General features: G+C 31.1%; 1 protein-coding gene across 5 annotated transcripts in view; it reads right to left on the reverse strand.

The window, feature by feature from the left end:
- Window positions 1-6796: 6796 nt before the first annotated feature.
- LOC106459514 (protein tweety-like) overlaps window positions 6797-21338 on the reverse strand; it is a 65200-nt gene continuing 50658 nt past the window's right edge. For 2 of the 5 annotated variants that reach the window (XM_022386013.1, XM_022386015.1), the window contains 3 exons: window positions 18260-18412; window positions 13719-13776; window positions 6797-13013 (listed from right to left, as the gene is read on the reverse strand). In XM_022386013.1, coding sequence (XP_022241721.1) covers window positions 12951-13013; window positions 13719-13776; window positions 18260-18412 — 274 coding nt within the window. In that variant the 3' untranslated portion in view covers window positions 6797-12950. The remainder of the gene's footprint in view (window positions 13014-13718; window positions 13777-18259; window positions 18413-21338) is intronic. The other 3 variants (XM_022386016.1, XM_013919140.2, XM_022386014.1) reach the window with 3 other exon arrangements.

Here is a 21338-nt window from a genome sequence, read left to right on the forward strand (position 1 = left end):
AGGACCAACAGATTGCGAATCGAGTGCTCTTACCACGTGGCTATGCCAGGCCATTAACACATTAAAATGATTAAATGTTTTAGAAGTCACACATAAGTTCAAAACATTTTTGGATATGGTGACTAAAAACCAGAAATAAAATAGGAGAAGAACGTGACCAGAAAGTTAAGAAACTTCATGAAAATAAAACAAAAAAATGTAATACGGTAGCAAAATTAAACCCTGGAAAAAAGGATGTAGAACAAAAAATTAAAAAATGGAGCAAAACCAGAAGATCCCAATAGGAAGATTTAAATAACTTTAGATTATAAGCTTACCTCACTACTAAAAAAAAGTCACATAGTTATAGGAGCTTAAATAAATAGTCTGACAAAAAAGGTGAACATTTGTAGGAACAAATGTACTTTAATCAGTCTGACTACCTAGATCTCAATTTCAATCAACAGCTGTTGCAGTTGCAGCATCAAAATCACTTAGAGAAACACGTTCCCCATGGACCACATCAGATTCCAACTATGCCATATGTCATATCCCACAAAATTTACATATCTGACTATACGTTTCAAACCTCAACCACTTTTATAGCCACGGAATTCATGATACCACTTATATCCTTGTAGAGAATAAAAAATTGCATACTGTAGTGAAAAGATTTGCATCGGAAAACAAATTATGGCTATTCCCTAAGTAAATTAACAAAACGATAACCAAGAAGTAATTACAACGTAAACTGGGATGATTTCGGTCATCAGGGTTTTTAATTGTCATTTCAGAATCAGCCATGAAATAAAGGTGTCAAGTGCCAACCTCAAGAGGCAAATGATGATGAAAAAGAAACCTTTGCAGAATTTGATAAGTATATAAATACTGTTTTATCAAATAAGCAACGGCTCAAAGTTAAAATGTGTACTTCCAACTGAAACGAAGCAGAGGCATTTACTGTAAGTGAAACTTTTCAACGTGTAATGTGGCTGGTATCCATGAAGATTACCGAAAGATAGCTTAATACATCGATATGTGTTACATAATGCCACGGACTGCAAACAACTACACTAGGGAGCGCTGCAAAATAAAATATTCGTCAAAAACAAAACATTCAAGTGCAAGTTTTTATCGTTATGTTTGAACACACTACATCTGGGACTAAATCATAAATATAAAAAAAACTAAACAAGAGAAAATATAACACAAGGACTCAAAATATAACCATGATTATAACTTAAGTAAAGAACAGGTGAGGGGAATAATATTAACGCAGGTAGATTTCAGTAAAAACAAAAAACACAGTTTAGCTGAACATAAACAGCAACGTTCAATTAGAATGAACATAATTATTATATTTGCTTGTTTTAAGTTAAGCACAAAGCTACACAATTGTAATCTGCCCACCACGGATGTCGAAACCCAGTTTTTAGTGTTATAAGCTGTGCCACTTGGGAACTAATATTATTATAATTATTAACATGCGAGTTTATTTTTTAAGAACTTACGAGTTATAATGAAACTATGCCACATAAAGAATATGCTCACGAGTTATAATGAAACTCTACAAAAGAAACCATGCCACGAAGAATTCTCCCGAGGTATAATGAAACCATAGAAAGGAAACCATGCCACACGAACTTGCTCACGAGTTAATAAAACCTTACAAAGGAATCTATCCTACATGAATAACTTACTTCCGAGGTATAATGAAACCATAGAAAGGAAACCATGCCACACGAACTTGCTCACGAGTTAATAAAACCTTACAAAGGAATCTATCCTACATGAATAACTTACTATGTGAAAACTTGCTCACAAATTATAATGAAACCATAGAAAGGAAACGTTGCCATGATCTACCTGCTTCCGCATATGAAGGAAAATAACCCACATTGTGATTGACAGTATACAGCTGCAGTTATTTAGCTAACCTACATCATCCAGTACGTCAGAATATAAATAATATATATATATATTCAATAATACCTTCTTTGTATATTTTATTTCTATGTTTTGATGTCTGAATGTTTAATGTATTTTCTCTTTACTTGTTTATTTTGGGTACTTCTTTTAATCACTAACTCGCGGGGGTTTAAAAAAATGGAAGCATTAAGCCTTTAAATAAAATACACACTATTTGTTTTACACTAAACCTTACAAAACAGTTTAGCGAATTTGTCCAATGTTCTGTTTTTCTTATAAAATCTCTTTCGAAATTGCTAACTTCTTAAGGCTACACTAAAGTTAGCTTAATCGTCCGATAATTATAGCTTCGGAGAATCTCTTTCGTTCTATAACTCTGCATAAACAGCAACTTGAGAAACCTTTCAAGCATTGAACTGCAGTTTTCGTCTTATTTAGCTACGAAACGCGTTTCACAGCCAAGCATAAAAGATGGAGAATTGCATTGCGAAGTATACATGGTTTCTCTCCAGTTCGTAAAAACACAATAGCTTTGGAAAAACGAACAATAAAAGTTCAAATAGCTTATTGAGTATAAATTCATATTAACATTTTACATTTTATCAAACTCAAATCAAATAATTTAGTATTCTCAGATTAAACTGACTTCCGTAACGAGTAGTTAGGTCCGCTTAATAACTGGAGGACCGACAGGACATATCACGAAGTAATACTGAATTCAATTAACCGACAGCGTTTAAGCAAGAAAATAAACAGACTGGCACGATGTGTAATACAAAATGAAAAACATCTTTATTTATTCATTAAAACATAAACACATTTCGCGTACATACGTTGTCCACTAAACAGTCGCCTTTCACTGGACTCGTGAACTGGCTAAATGGCTTTCTTTCTTCAAGCATTTTTCCCGTAAAGCAACTCATTTGATGTAGTACGTTAAATATAACATTTCTTAGTTAACAGAAAACATCAAAATTACCCACAGTAACTAGCATTACCAACTATGTGGCTGGTTATTCTCATTCAACATAGTAGAGGCTGTAACCTTGAGGTATCACCTGTTCTGCCAGTGGAGGACACAACGCGCAACATAACAGCAATAATAGTACTATCTCCAGAGAATAACAATGGTACAAAGGCAGCTGGAACAAAATTAGTTTTCTATACCACGTTATGCGAAAACTACATAGACTTGAACAATAAAAAAAGTTCAAAAATTTCTACATTAAAATCAAATGTAGAAAACACACGGTATGCCTGGAATTCACATAAATACCATAAATCTTGAATTTTAAATTAGAATAACAATATTCACTGCTTAACTACGCTAACAACAAATGGCACATATTTTCTTCCGTAATTAAAACATTCATGAAAATATAAATTAAAACATTTACTAAAATGTTAAATGTCAAAATATAAATGTTTAAAGGTTTGCAACTAAATCCACTCGTAACACATTAACAAAAGACTTAAATACTTTAGAATTAGAAAATTATATTGAGCTCTTTAATCCAAATCAAACTTTTATCTGCTAAGGTTATACGTAGTCGGATTTCTGGGAAACACATAAAAGTCTGAACAACAACAACAAATTCTATAATGATTTCTCATCACGTCCTAGTGAAGGTTCTGACGAGTGCACAGTTGGCATGGCTACTTTTTTTTAGATTAAAAACTGTTTTAGATTTGGTCGTAAGTAGGTTTTAATGGTAAAATTATACTTCAGTTATCAAGATAGCATTAAACTATACTTTTATCAGAAAGAATAGGAATTTGAATGTGTATAATATTTATTTAGCTGTGTTCAAGTGAAATTACACAACACGAAGCTATAGGCATACGTGCACGGTATTAGAGAACACTTACTAAGCTACTATAATCATTACAGAGTAGTGTGTGTGTGTGTGTCGCACTCTATATAATAAAGTGGCTATGAGACCGTTAGGTGTGTTCCAGAGTGCCTTGCCAAAAAGATTTCTCGCTTTAAAAAAAAATCTCGGAGAAAAGAGAATTAACTGTAAATTTGTCTCACCTGTAAGAAAGGGGTTTGTGGTATTTTTAAGTTCGAACTCTTGATTGTATTAATTACCACGTGTGATGCAATGGAGTGTTTTTCGACATGTTAAAATGTCACTAAAGGCCTTGAGTAGGAAAAGAGCAAGACATATTTCAAGCGAGGATTTAAAAAAGGATGTTTTTTTAGGAAGAAGGTCGGTAGTAGGGGATGCAAAAATGAAACTAGGTCTTTTCCCTTAAATTATTGAAATTTACTCCATATTTCTTTTACTCTAAGCGAATTACCTTAGACGAAATGAAACAAAACGAAAGTATTCAGAATTTAAGAGAGCAAGTCCAAAGTGGGTGGTCATTTGACCCTCTGACCCACCTAGTTAGGTCCATGCAGTCTTCTGAGATCACAAAAATATCTGGTGTTTTTGTCAAATTAAAGCATTAGCAAACCTGTTTTACAGTAACTACAGTCCGTATTAAGACATATATGTCAGATGCTACTGCAACCAGCTGTAAAAAGGTTGACTACATTTTATTAAAACGATTTTAGACACACACTACGTCGTTACAGTCCATATCATCACGATCAGTCAGGCTCTATCTGACGAATATACACCTTCACAATAGCACTGCAGCATACATACAATGTTAAAAGCCCCGTCATAAGGCTTTAATGTAAAAAAAACAGCACCTCTTTCCCACTGCTTTCCATAAAACATCTAGTGTACGAGGACGAAGTTTTCACAGCACTTTTTTCAACAGTACGATCACACAGGAATCCATAGGCATTGCATCCAACAACTTAACTGGTAGGTTTTCGTATGGAATAACATGAATACCCATTTCATTATCCAGCTGCTTGAGATATGAGACGGTTGAGCAGATAAGTCGCGGAAGATACTCAGTGCACATGAATAGTGTCATTTTTTCTGAATGAGATCCTTATTTCTTGATTACGTGTATTATTATAGACACGTACAAGGTTTCTTACAATGAACTTTGTGTTCATGGACTTTCACCTGTTATATGGTGCTGCACTTTATTTACCACGGTTTGGGTTCGACTTCTTGAGATCTTTTTCTAGTTCATCCTAGCCCCAAACTGGTCTATATTCCTTTGTTTTCCAGTCCATTAAGTTCAAGGGATATCCTCTCATTTCGGAAAATCTAAATCCCTGATCTGAGCCCATCTTTACGATCTAAGAGTCTAAATATTTTATGCAGGAAAGAGCTTTTTCATACCTTTCTCAAAAGCTATCAATTTTCAATGGCATTACACTAGCTACAGACATGAAATAATGTCAAAATGTAGTTTTGATACATTCCATTTCATTCCACCGTGACTTGAAATTGACTCTGGTTGTCAAGTGACATATTCAACTACTATTAATATGAAGTACTTAGCCCTCTGTATAATATTGCCCACTCGGGTTACTTTTGGATTGAAACTTTGTTTTAGTGTCTAGTTGGATTTTCTGAGAAGGTACCTCAATGGACCAAACATGCGTCTATAATTTTCCATCTCTTTATATAAGATTAATTTGAGTGTAGAAAAAAATGCCCACCATGTTAAGTGGGTGCTCATCAGAATCTTGAACAGGCGATATTGGAGAACTCATTTCAGCGAAGAAACCTGATTAGTACGCACTTTTATATTTTGTTCTAGTTCCCGGGCTTGGCAACTAGTCTCCTATCGTTCCTTTACAATTATTGGGGGTAAGTGCAATTTTCCTGATATTGAAACACGTGAAAATACGTCATTGTTACTTTGTCAACAACAGATTCTAACTTTATATCTTACTTTAAAAAGACATCTTCCAACACTATATTCTGCTACTTATTAAATTCTGAATAATATATGCAAGAAATTTGGCAATTTCAGCACTAAGCTGCCAAAAATATTAAACTAAATACACTATCACAACAGCAGCAGATTCTACAACACATAACTGTTATTGTTAGTTAAGTAAACATTTCTTTCTAGAATGGGAGAATATCTTCACGGAAACAGAAAATTAAAAGTCAACGTTTCTGATGGAAGTATTCCTATCCTACATTGCACGTGGGTAATAAACATACAGAAGAACACATCTCAACCTCCTAACACTAGTTTAAGCTGGCGGTATCAGAGTCAACAATGAAAACTAAAATCAACTTGAAACGAAAGTTATGAGAATAAAGCATTAAAGTTATTTTATAAAAACTTTAGTAAATTAACGAAAGAAACTTTTGTTTTTCAGGAAGTACTACCAAACTTAGTCAGAAGCCAAAGTTTCATCTTTATTTTATGGTGTTAACAATCTAAACGATTATTTTTTGATTTGTTTGTTTGCTTGTTGCTAATCAAAATTATACATTAAGGGTATCGAAATACAGTTTTTGTTTGTTTTAGAGCAAAGCCACATTGGGCTATTTGGGAGGGGTGCAACTGCTTTTTGAATTGATGTCAAAATTATTACAAACATTTGATTGCCATAACTTCTTGAAGCAGTATAGTTTTCTCTGTTATTTCATTCAATTTAAATAGATGAATTTTGATACATCTTTAGTGTGTGTTCTGCTATATTAGCTTTAACTAATTTCAGTTTTTTGTATAAGTAGAGATTGTTATCATTGTTTGTAAAGACTTTTCATGTTCCACGCTCACATCAACTCTACGTTTTGTTACCCAAAGATTTTCCCACCTGCTGTAACATATGTACACTTCTGTCAGCTATGCCCTCCACCCCGAAGTGGCTCACCAGTGAATCTGCAGGCTAATAACACTGAAATCGTTTGCAACAACAACAACAACAACAAAAAACGTATGTATTACCTGTTCATAGGATACTATTACAGCAATAACATATAGTAATGAAATAAAAATGATAACAAAATTAGAAGAACTTTGATATTCGTCAAAGAGTACTATTTATTGAAAGATACAAAGTACAAAATATCGAAACAACTTACAATCAATTACTTGTTGCAATACGAAGTGCTTTAAATACTACACAATATCCGAGATTTTAAAAGTCCAATTTAAATATACAAATACGACAAAAAATTCTGGAGTGAAAAAACATTTGTTTCTTATTCCAATAATTAAATTAAAAATTGGTTCCAAGAAACACAAATGGAATGATAAAATCAAATATCTTTTTTTTTTTCAGATACAAAAGTACTACAAGTTTTCCAATACAGGAACATTTCTATTCTATAGTATTACACTGATTTTCTTCTAATAACTGTACTACAAAAAACACATTTAATTAAAGTATCATCAAAATATTTACAAAATCAAATATTACAAATACTATAGCGTAGTGCCTCAACAATACTAATTATACCAAGGACAATACTTGTACAAACACAAAATTTACTAGCTACTACACAGTTAACTGATACTCAAAATAATTTATATTTACTACAAATACCACAATGACTTCTATTTCTAGAAATACCATCGATACTAAATCATGTATTTTGACCACATTTTGTAACTGTGAATTATGCAGAAGACCTTCGTGCACTTTAAATACTTTAAAACAATTAATTTTTCTATATTACATTTCTGTACTAACTTTATTGTTTATAGTAGAATTTAAGTTTCGTACAGACAAGTACACTAGATACATCAGTATCTAACAAACACCAAAATATATTAAAGCTTATTCATGCTAATAAACCTGTTCTCATTCTGATAACTAGAGGTACAGAGACAAAAAAGGTTGAAATATTGTTGTGTAAATAACTCCAAATTTCATTTAATTAATATATGTAACTTAAAAAAAAATAATGTGTCAGAAAATTAAACTGATTACAATAGATAAATGAGCATTTGTTTTACATTAATGTTAACATATTTTGAAATTACATTAATGATCATTTTTCCTCAATTTTGCAAAAATACATGAAACTTTGTGGATAATAGTCTTCCCATATTCTTGCTATTCTTCTCCTCTATGATCACTATATCATAAAAACATGGAATTTTAAGGAATAATTGTTGCTACATGTTTGCCACACACTGACAGTACATGAATAATATTTCTTGGATAATAACTCACAAATAAAAACACTGTGAATTTGTAATGTTCAAACAAACATTATTTAAAAATTTATCTAACAATAGTTAGCAGTTCCGGGTCATAAAGTTAACAACACTAGTGTTAAGAATGGTTACATCAATAAAAGTGTGTATGCGTGTATGTGTGCACGTGCATATATATATATATCTCCAAACACATGCTTCACTCAATCACAAGGAACTACAGATACATACTTCAATACAATAGCTCTATTACCAATCCTGACTCAAATACCGAGATCTTATTGAATTATAAAACCAAGGATGACAAAAGTAAAATTCTTATGCATTCACATAGAAGCATATGAAAGAATGAATGTCCTGTTCAGTCATGACAAGTTGTGAGCAGATTGACAGAACAATGAATTCTTGTATTTCAAAAAAACAGTCACACACTTTGTGATTTTATGAAATAATACAATGGCCACTAGATTTGATATCATGAGAGAAAGGTTGGATCGGTTCAAACTTACTGTACAAATAATAAAAAAAGTACAGGTTAAACAAGCTCAAAATGACACAACACAGAACATACCATGAAATTTATCTGCATGTCAAAACAGAGTATAAAAACAAAGTAGGCACTGAAAAGATCATAATCATGCAGTTAAGAAACTGAACCCAGTTCCTTTGCAACAACACAGATTAAATGTTTCCTCTATTGGAACATAAATATCTTCCCTAAAGTGAAAAATACAAAAGTCAGTATCATTTGAACCTAATCACTTTTATAAATTTTTTATACATTTTTTGAAAACTAACATGCTGAAGTCAAAAGCAAGGTAGTGAAACATTAGCTGAAACAAAGTCTATATTGTTGAAGTTGTCAATTTATATCATTTGAAACTACTTAATTTGCTATTTTCAATAACACATTTTTCACCTGTTTTAATATATCGCTGGTATTGGTTTTTCAGGGACATAAAACGAAGAATGATACAAACTGTTAACACATTTGGAAATATTTCTCTTTTAAACTTCACGATTTTTAAAGCTGAACATACACAGACATTTCACTATTAAATCACATTTACACTGTTACTGAAACTGCACATCTTCCAGTTACTTAGATCTCACTGTTCACACATTTCTTCTTGGAGTCAAATATGAATATATTTACATTTAAATCAACAATAATCAACGACATGTAGATAAAATCTTAATCAATCAATATCCAAATGTATACTATGAGATTTTTACGTATTATACTACATGTACATCACACAAAACCAGAGTTAAACATGCAAAGTTTACTGGTCAAAACCCAAAAATATCTTTATGACAATATGTTTTATGTCAAATTAATATACTGACACCTTTAAATTAATCAATAACACATCAATAACTCACTGTACTCTTATAAAAGTAAATGGAAGACAATAATAATTCTTTGCTAATATTACTATTGAAAAAAGTGAATGTGAAAATATGGTTAACATATCTCAGCCAGGAAAGCACAGACTGTATTATAAAGTTGTTTGACTTTACTGTTATATAATTTAAAACAACTAAGTGATTGTCTTAAAATTTTGAAAAAAAAAAATCACTACTGATTTTTAGGGGACAGTTTAAACCATTAAAATATTAATAGGAATGTACTAATGTGCAACAAGCACTAGAGTTAGAATAAAACAATCTGTAGAAAACCTGTTTTAATATGTCTATTCATTAATACAAACCATCATACATCAAATAGTTTTTTCTATATGAAAGTGAAAAATCATGAGAAAGTAGACTGAAATGGCACTAAAATATGCATCGCAATCAACACTGTATTGTAAATTATACACTGATATTTTATGGAAGTTAGTATTCATAAGTATTTAGAAATTATTAAACTGCTCACATTAAAATCAGTAACACGCTGTACAATTTGTCTCTTGTTCAATATGGATTACAAATTTTGTACTTAAATGTATACTGGTCAAAAAATATTCAAAATTAAAAAATATATTACACATTGAATGCTTAAAACTTGAAAACTGTTATTAAAAGTAAAATGGTGTGTTTTGATTCATCATTTAATAACTTTATCATGTTATTAACATAACTATTTCTACAATTTACAAACATTTGACAATAAACATGCAAAATCTTGTATGAACAACACTGATGAACTTATGAGAAGTAATGACTGAAATGAAAAAATTTAAGTGAAAAAGTTTGGTAATTTGCAGATATTTACAACAAAGCAACAAGCTGAGCAAATCACATACAAGCAATGCTAACCAGGAAAGTGTACCATTGCTTAGTACCAGACAAGGCCTGGCACGCATTTGTGGTTGAAAATTGTGCGTGACATAACACACTTTATTCAAAACATTAGTTCTCACTGGCAGGCTAGTGATTGTTATTGTTCATATGGCTTTAAAGCTGGTTACAGAAGAGTACCACAAAACTAGCTAGTTTAAGAAGTGCTAAAGCTACCTTTTGGCAAGATATCCAACAAACCAGCTCAATATTTAAGATATAATGTATAAAAGGTGATGAATTTGTTTTTATTTAAAATTTCATTCATGCACAGAATATATATCATACAAATGTATACAAGCATTGTGTAAGAGTTATAAAACCCCATTTTGTTCAGTTTTCAGACAGTATTACAAAACACAGAAGACTAAATTACAAAAGTGAGAAATGACTTATAAAAAATTAAAACTACCGAACTGCTAACAACACGTATATCATACACTTTACTCATAATATCAAAAAAATTCATTAATAATAAAACACCTAAATTAATCTACACAGCAGAAATACAATACAAGCTATACTTTACTTGTCTTGGCTTTTATGCTGTATTCACAATCTTAAAAGGAAATAAGGGAAAAAGTAATTTGTGGGTAAATACTGTTTCCTAATACAGGGATGTGCTTGATTTTAAATTAACATTGACAAACTATGCTAAACATACTAATATTTACTCAATACAAAGATAATTTCCTATGTCTGCTCACAGATTACTCTCGAGGAACACCAAAACACGTCTACTACACATGGTAACAGTTGAAACCATTCTGTTTTATTAAGAATCCACCTACTATAGCCAACAGACCGATTTATTCTTCATCTCAATGTAGTTAAGTAAATGTGCATAACACCTTAATGGTAAAAGCCTCCTAAATTCTACATCAAGAATCTGACTGAAAAAAAAAATTATCTTGTAAATATTCTAGTTTTTTTTTTCATGCATATTTATGGTTTAGATTACTATTTTCCACAAGCTGCTCTGATATATCACATAAAAAATGGCTAAAGTACACTGTATACTTATTATCTATTTATTTCTGAAAATATTCCTTTAGATAAATCCTTCTGGACTTGCCCTATCTACCACCTATAGAAATACCACCCCATTGAATACAATTACTTAAAATATGCTTTAATAAAGATTTACATATTTCTATTATATTTGTTTCTCATTCCTTTTTATGGTCGGAGCAGTAATGTAAAATATAAAAATTACCAAAAATCATCAAAGAAAAAATATTTCTTTATGTAAACATGTTATTGTTCTCTAACTAATGCAGAATTTGCCTTTAAAAACTGCCACTTTATCTCAACACCTTTCAAAAAACGTCTTTCCATCCCATATAATTAGGTCTTGCCTAGACAAGATGGTTAAATAGAAAAACTTGTACCTTTCATAATTTTAGCAGCAATGATGATGATTTTTTCAACATACTGCTATCCGATTCTGAACTTTATTTACAATTTTAGAAGTTGAAATGCACTACATAAAGACCCTAACATTTCAGACTGATGTTATTATCTATGCCTTTTTGATCAATTACACGAGTTATGTTTTTTTGGATTTTGAGTGATGAAGAGCAGAAGAACATTAAAAACATGAAAGTCCAGGAATGGTTAGTATTTGAGATTAAACACCGTTTTTTGTTCACAAGTACTATTAACAAACAAAGAAAAAACATGAGTTTCTACACATACATGTTGAGTATCATCATAAAAAAGTAGACATGTTTAATAGCACCAACATGTACATACATAATATACTAAACAATGAAATACTCTTACTCACATTAAACAAGTCAACTCCAAGCTAACAATACACAACTTGAAGGAATTAAGAATACACAATATTTTATAATTACATTTCTTATTTTAAAATGCCAAGCAGCACAAATCATTAAAACTTCAACTAATGTTTGTTTGTCAAAGTCCAGGAGTCTTGGAGTTGTTATAAAGTTATATTTTCTTAATTATTATGTTGTTATTCTCTTTGAATATAAAACTTCTAAAATAATCCATTTTGTTTGTATTACGTATATTAAATTTTTTGACTAGTAAATAAAAGATATAATTACCAATCTCTACAAATATAGAATATTACAAAGCAAACCAGAATAAAACCAATTTATAAATACTGTATTTCCTGCCCATTTGCATAAGAAATATTCTTAATATTCTTATGTACATATATTAAACTTTTTGACTAGTAAATAAAAGATATAATTACCAATCTCAACAAATACAGAATACTACAATTCAAAACAGAATAACACCAATTTATAAATACTGTATTTCCTGCCCATTTGCACAAGAAATATTCTTAATATTTAGTAAGCATACATGCAAACCACATGCCTTAATATAAAGTCTTAGTTTTTATTTGGACACATCAATGCTAACCAGTTTTATGAAGAGAAACAAGTTTTTCCCTTTTTCCATATCTGTTGGTTACCTTAATAAATTTCTAGTCCTTACATACCAAAACCTTTAGTTTTGTTCTAAAAAAAAGACTAGTTTAACATTACATCTTTACAAAGCACAATGATAAAAGTGAACAATAAAACACTGCACCACAGAATTCCTGCTATAACAGACCTCTCGATGAGTTGGTCTTCACCAAGTTGAATTCTTCCACAAACTGGCTCAATGTCTCAGAACTTCGTGGCACACATCAAGTCATTGTCATGCTGTGTAAGAAGGTGAACTTATCATCAGGCCCTTTGGGAAAAGTTCCCTTGATTTCCCACAAATGCACCCCCAGAAAGTTGGTGATACTGTGATTAGGTGAAAAGGACAGGGAGAGGAAAAAAAAATAATCATGCACAAAATTATAATAATAACAAAAACTATCATAAAGATACAGAGCTTATTATAAAATTATTTTTTTTTAGGTATACTATTTATAAACTTAAAATACAAAGTTAAAGATGAAAACAAAAACATGCAAAATTAAAGTAAGAAGAAAACAAAAATATTACCAAGTGAAGGAAAAAGAAAACAACATAATTCTGAAAAGAACAATGCAACAATTTTTGTTTTTAATGTTACTTGTGATAATGTGTTGTAAGTACAAGGACTAAACCTATAAATAAGCCTCAACTACATGCAGGGCCACCCAAAGGTTCCTGAAGGCAGAATTCCATATTGGGGAGCCCTTATTTCAACATTAACTATGTACAATACCCCTGAGTTTTTTAAACAGCTCTTTATAGACATTTATTAAACATCTTAAGTAGTGAGCAATCTATTTACAACACTAAACACCCCATTAGTCCTGTACTTATCAACACATTATGCATGACCACACTAATATCAAGTGTAAGCAAGCCTACAGTTTGGAATTACAGAAAAATCATGTGTACTTTAAACAGAAGCAATACAGACCAAGCCTGTATATTTATATTCACAACTTTATATATGTTAAAAGAATACATTAATACTGAAATAACAGCAAGAACTATGAATCTTGATGTACTTACAGAAGGTGGAGGAGTGTAGTGGCCCTGCATATAAGCTTGATCAGAAGAATGGCCATTCCTGTAATATATATTATTTTTGTTTGCTGATGAAATGTTTCACAGTAAAGAGAAAATCATTACAATAACTATTACCATTTGAAAATATGCAAAAAAACATGTGTATTTATGTTTTTAATGCAGTAAGCTTAAACTATTGTTCTAACAACTAACTCATGTATTAATATTTTAAAATTGATAAGGTATAAACACATAAATATTGTGGATATTTACCTTTAAATATAGCACAAAATATTGCTTTAAATTGTCATTGTACAATTGATTAAATTATCTAAAAAACACTTGTGGAAATATTTTTCACCTAATTAATAAATGATCAATTAAATGTATACTGAAAATATCACATAATAATTTAAATGATTATCATTAACATTCAATTTTAGTAATGATACAGTGGTAGTAACTTGGGTCATTTTAGTCAAGGGCATACATGATTTATTCCAGCATGTTATTTTAGCACCGTTATCTACATACTCGTATGTTTAAAAACTTTAGCATTCTAATTTTAATAATGATACAGTGGTAGTAACTTGGATCATTTTATTCAAGGGCATACATGATTTATTCCAGCATGTTATTTTAGCATCGTTATCTACATACTCGTATGTTTAAAAACTTTAACATTCAATTTTAGTAATGATACAGTGGTAGTAACTTGGATCATTTTATTCAAGGGCATACATGGTTTATTCCAGGATGTTATTTTGGCTCCGTTATCTACATACTCGTATGTTTAAAAACTTTAGCATTATAATTTTGCACAAATTAATTCTACAGGAGAAAATGATCCATTTTAACCTTCTAAAATAATCAAAATTACTACTAAATAAAGAACATTAATAAGATACATAATTATAAATAGTTTAGTCTGTAATTCTGAGTACATGCCATTTAAGTACTTAAAGACTACAAAATACATAATATGAGAAAAGACTTGGAATCTAATTTCCAGCTTGAACACATTTATTTCTTGTTTTATTTCAGTCTGTGTATCACATACCAATTTGGTTGATTACCCATTAACTGATCAATTCCTTTTAATTTACAAGTGCTAGCAAGCCTTAGGTAACTTAATGATCTTTAAGAATAGAATATTAGCACCTTCCAAAGAAAATGTTATCTTTATGAAGCTATTTTATGCAATTTATTTGTTTTTATACACTGATAAGAACTAATATTTATATTAGAATACTGAGAAAGTAGGACTGTAGGTGTGCAAATCTTTAGAGTTTATACTCCACTTTTATTACTTAAATATCACAAGATCTTGAATACATAAAACTAAACAAGAAACACTATTTGAACAACCTCAACAGCAACATCCACCTTTCCAAACAAATCATTTTGGATAATTCTAGACATCATAGCAACAAAATTCTTCAAGGTGTATTACTGTTACACATCCTCAATAGGCCAATGAATAATGTAAAAAGAAACATTTCTTTATTTTATTTACATGGTTCATAATCATGCAAAGACTTGGTTTGGGTCCCTACACTTTAGTAGACAGCCATACTAAATACTATTTACTTAATCTGGTTCCAAATTCACTCAAGTACAATGGTGAAAAGACATGTTCACAATAGGTAACATAAAATAGTTTACAAAATAATAAGCTATAGAGAACACACCAAACAATTATAATGGTACTGAGACACCAATACTTTAGAGTATATTAGCCATATATTAGATAACTCTGAGACTAGTTTCTCTTGCTTTAGCAGAAGCAGTGTCTTGTATAATATCTGAAAAGTCAAGCTTATGACAAATCACAAATTAAAGAGATCTCTCCTAGGCCATTCAATGGTCTTACAACATAAACTTATATAGTTAGTTAACAACTATAGGTGGGAAAAGTTTCTTCTGCTCTATCATTGTCAACAGCACTTAATATACACTTGATGAATAGTTTCATAATTTATTTTTACAAATTATATTAACCTTATTTTTGTTCTTAACAATTTTTAAACTCTTATAAGAAAAACTAAGGGTCCAATATTAAGTTTCTAGAAACAACATAACCCATTCATTTGATCTATAAAGCTATGCAACTACATATTTAGACTAGTCCAATGCCACCCCTGTCCAAAATTAGCAGACCCTGTAGCATAAACCACCTACAGTTTCTTAAGTTGCACTGTTTCATTGGTTGATCTATAAAGCTATGCAACTACATGTTTGGACTAGTCCAATGCCACCCCTTATCTCTATTTCCATGATAATTGGTGCCTATAAATCAGCACTGTGGCCAATTACCAAGCAGTTAATCGGTGTACCTCAATATCTCATGTACAATAACATACTAAAATGTAAAAAGTAAAAGTGTAGTGTGAAACTAACTAAAATAGAACTTCAGTTACAGCCCATACAAAAAGTATGAATGTAAAAATATTCATACAAGAGACTAACATACTAATACTTTTTTAAAGCTTAAGCCTAATGCTGCAAACTACTGACAAAGACCATAGTAGAAGCAAAAGTAATAAATTAAGTTGTAGTAATTTTCACTCTTTGTTGAGCTGTGGTAAAAAAAAATTCTGTCAGAATCTCAGAACGTAGTTTACACTTCAATAAAAGTTCATAAAACATTTCAAAACAAATCTAATATTATTTACACTAGAAAAATATATTATTCCTTTCTCTACTTTTTGACAATAGATACAAATTAATAAAGTACAACATGCTATCTATTTTCGAAATCTATTTTGTGGATTGTGCCTGCTTATACATCAGAATCTACAACTATCTAAACACAAAATATTTATTCAATATTGATTTTCAAGTCTTGCTAGAACTTATGACAACAACTTGAGTATCACAGATAGTTCTGGAAAAGCAAATTCATCAAATCATGCCCCTATATTATTTTAGGTATGGTTCTAGCAACAAAATAATCTTTATACAACTTGAATTAACTTTACTGAAAGCAATAAACTCATGAATTGACAATCTTACCAAGTTCTACATTTAACTAGTTAAATTTTCTTGTACATTACTTTTGTTGTAAAGAGACATTGATAAGAGAATTTACAACATTAAAGTAGACTTCAATACTTTAACAAACTGTCAGTCCAATTCAGCAGATAACTGATCAACAGCTATAAGTATGTCAACAGTATCTAATAAAATGCTCATAATACAAGTGGAAATAAACACAGTAAGAAAAGTATGGTTAGAAAACGTTACAACATTTCTTTATTAAATTGTGTTTTGCTGCATGCCAAGAAGATGAACTTCAGTACAAAGATGAGTTTTCTGCAACATAAACTTTAGATAAACAAAGCTTACAGCTTTATGACATAAAAATACCCAAAAGTTACCTGAAATAATGGACAAAATCTTAAAGCTAGATAAAACACTTAATACTATTCCATTAAAGAATTAATCAATCTAGGGACAAAAATAACACCAATATCAGTTAATGAGAACATTTAACCCTTTCACTGCTCAGGTGGGGTGGAAAACATACCATCCCATGCACACAAAAAAACTTTTTACCTTATGAAATCAGAATATAGCATGCAAAAGTAAAGAATAAACACCAAAAAGTCACATAATGACCCATGTAGGACTGGTGTGCCAAGTGAAGAGGAAGCAGGGGTTGCTTGTATCCAAAGCAACATTTGCTGACTGCAAGAAAAGATGGGAAGGAGAGCAGGAATTGTTTGTACACACTCCTCTCTTATCTTATTCACTGGCACAGGAGTGGTCATGAATAACATGGTTATATTGCACAAATACTACACTTAACACACTAATATAAATACCTAATATTTACACTACATATATTTTTTCCCACTATGTACAGGTGTCGGAGGTGACATCTATGGTTCTGTGGTATAACCAAATATTGCCTGAGATTTCAAATGGTTGTGGGAAAACCTCAAACATCTTATGATGTGTGGAGCAATCAACTAGGGAAACATTATATGATGCATAGAGCAGTGAATGGGTAAAAAGAAAGTTTCTTGAGAAAGATGGCAATACCAGTACAGCAATACACTTCTTTAGTGTACATTAGTGGGTTCAATGTCTTAAAAGTGACCACTCATATTTTATGAGATGATCAAGAAGTGTCCAAAAATATTCAAAAAATGTGGTAACATATTCTACACACTTTTTTTTGTACAATGGAAAAAATGCAAAATGAAGAAATAAGACAACTAAATCAGAGTAACTAACATGTTATAACTCAAAACTTCTAAAAGAAAATACATTTAAGAGGTTGTATTAACATGCTTGAAACCTTTAAATGCTTTTGACAAGCACAGATAGCTTTAAAATCTTTTGAAGGAAAAAAATAACATGCATATATGGTACTGTAATTAGGGTAACACTGATAACAAAAATAACATTCTTGCAATGTCAATCTCAGACTCCACTAAAAAAATGCCTAAAAATCTGATAAAAACCAAAACTGAGACATGCATTGTTACGAACAAAACCACAACCTAGTGTGTGCATCACAAAAAAAATGTGCTCACAATGACGAAAAATGTGGAGTCTGAGTAGAAGGAATGCCAAAACGGGGGAATAACCCCATACTGCCATACGTGTCTCGGTTCCTTCGCGAGTTGGTCTGAACAGCAGAGGGTGGTAGAAAAGGATCTTCTTCATCCACATGGTCAGCTCTTCGCCTGTATTGCAATAGAGAATTATTTCAGAATATCTGAACCAGTTCATCATCATACACTCAACTTTGCTAACTTGTCTGTACCACCTAACACAACATACAAGAAAACCAACAGTGGTAATAAAATATAAAAATATATGTACAGTTATTACAGCCAAACTTTTCTAACAGTTCTACTGCCTTTTTTATCAAATTCAGATCCTTTTCCAGTACTGGAAAGATACCTTAGAACAAAAAACTTACAAAGCAGTTAAAGTCTAGCTAGAATGTTAAGAATCTTAACAGTTAATCATAAATACAAAAATAATGATACAAAAAACCTCACAAATATCAGTATAATAATTTTACACATTAGTTTTAATATTAAAGTATCTTGCATAGTGTGGTAAGATTACCGGCATGCAATGTGTTAATCTTTGCCAAGTTGCTGCATGTTCCTTACACTTCTAGGAAATGATAAATACAGTTTCGTGAAACTTATTATGCAGCCTATAGAGTTGGCTACTAATTTTTGAATAATAATATCTTTCACATGATATCATAGAATGTTTAACTTCCAATATTTTGGCTTCAAAATAAAAAGACTAAACAAACCTAAAAGTACATATATTAGAACAAATTTCTTTTGATTCTTTATTTTGCCAATAGAAGCAGTCACCCATTTCTTACTCACAAAACCTCAAAAAACTCATAAAAAAAACAAAGATTTATCAGTGACTTTTCAAAATGGTGTCACTATTAATAACCTAGACAACCTTGGTATCATGATATTTTCCAACAATATTCTTGGGTGAGATCATCTGATATCTAATAAATTTAGTTTCTTAACAAACAAATTCATTATTTATGTTTTTTTTAAATATGATACACATAACTATATCCAAATAAAAAAAGGATATGTATCATCCAAACAGTTTCCTGTTGCTTATTGTACTTGTTACAACAAACTAAATTCACCTGAATTCTAGTTAACACAATCAAATTATCAGAAATGGATAAAATGTCAAAAGAAACTACAATGAAAAAATTCCCAGGTTTATGTTTGTTCCTCAATGTTATAAACTTTGCATTATAATTCTTTATTTAAACCCTAAAGAAGCTCCAGGTATCTTATATGTAAAAAACCATAAATTACATAATGGTATCAAGAGGCTGTACTAATAAAACTGATGACAGTTGGAAAATTACTTGAAGAACATGATAAGGATCATTATATATTTTTAAGCAATTACAAACCTATAATTTGGGATGAGTTTGTTTCCTAAAAATTTATCAATAACATCTTTAAAAGCAATCCATGCTTCTATTTCAACTTTCTTTATTGTCCTTTTGAATTGTTCATCCAAGTCAATTTCCTAATCTGAGGCCCAACAAAATTCCCTTCTTTAAGTTTCACTTCTGAAAGAGCTGGGAATTGCCCACATAGATATTTGAAACAGTCGCCATCTTTGTCTAAAGCCTTTACAAACTGTTTCATCAAGCCCAGTTTTATGTGAAGTGGAGGTAATAGGACTTTCTTTGTGTCAAACAAAATTTCACATTCAATGTTTTTCGATCCTGGTATGAGGCTGATTCCGCATGGCCATTGCTTCTTTATCCAGTGCTGATCCATGCTCTGCTGTCCCATTCACACGAAAAACATGGAAACTTTGTATAACCAGATTGTTCACCCAACAACATACAAAGGACTTTTAAGTCTCCACAAAGTAGCCAACCACGTCCTTTGCATTTGACCTTATTAACAAGAAGTTTGAGATTTTTCATATGTTTCCTTCAAGTGAACCGAATGAGCAATAGGAACAGATGCATACATGTTACCATTGTGAAGGAGAACACCTTTTAAACTTATTTTGGAGGAATCAATGAACAATCTCTACTCACTTGGTTCACAGACTGCAGCTCCAAGCATTGGTATTAATTCAGTAATATAGTTACAATAAACCAGTGAACTTTCTTGTGAAAAGTATGGTACAGACTCTTTCTCATGATATCTGTACCAGTAAAATGACGTCCCTGGAGAAAGTGAGTTCTTAGCCCGAAGTCTGTACCCCAAAATCTCTAAAGAATCCATTGGAAGGCCCAAATCTCTCAAGAAATCATTAAGTTCACCTTGTGTGAAAAATTGTGGTTCACCAGATGTTTCAGGTTGAAAACAACCCCTATCTTCATTTCTATTGACATCAGATTCGGAATCAGATGAAACTGTATCAAGAGTCTCCGGTGGAGTAGGTACAGGTACAACAAGTTCATGAGCAACAGGTCTTATAGCAGATTGAAGGTTTGGATAAGAAATTTCCTTTTTATTTTGAGTGTTATAGACTTACACATTACATGAGCAAAAATAGCAGTTATCTCCATGGTTTCTAGGCTTACACCAGACCATTGGAATTCCAAAAGGCAAAGACTTTTTCTTACCTTCAGTCCATTGTCTCAACTATTCGACACAAACAGTGCAAATTTTGTGAGGAGCCCATGATTTGTCTTGATTCCCAAGTTTTATTACAAAATATGCGTAATATGCTTGTTTGACGAATTCTTTAATATTTTGCCTTTGTTTCTATACATCAAATTTACCACAAATACAACAGAATATGTTTGGTTCATTTACACAACCTCTTGTTGCCATATTGACGAATAAATAATACTGAAAAGAAAAAAATGATGTCAAAGTGCATGCACAAACAAATACTATTCAGAAATGACACGTCATGTGGCATGTTAACCGTTTATATACTAGTGGCGTGTTTTTTGTGAGTTTTAGAATGATCAACAAGACTCACGTCGTGACTGGTCTAGAGAAATCTATCGCCAGTGGTTGTCAACATTTTAAACATAAAAAATGTGACCCGATTTCAATGAAAATGATTCATTTATGTAAAAGTACATATGACGTTTTGTGAAAAATCTGTATGTGATGGAGAAAAATGGAT

Source organism: Limulus polyphemus, unplaced genomic scaffold (genome assembly GCF_000517525.1).
Source record: "Limulus polyphemus unplaced genomic scaffold, Limulus_polyphemus-2.1.2 Scaffold620, whole genome shotgun sequence".
NCBI classification, from domain to species: Eukaryota; Metazoa; Arthropoda; class Merostomata; order Xiphosura; family Limulidae; genus Limulus; species Limulus polyphemus.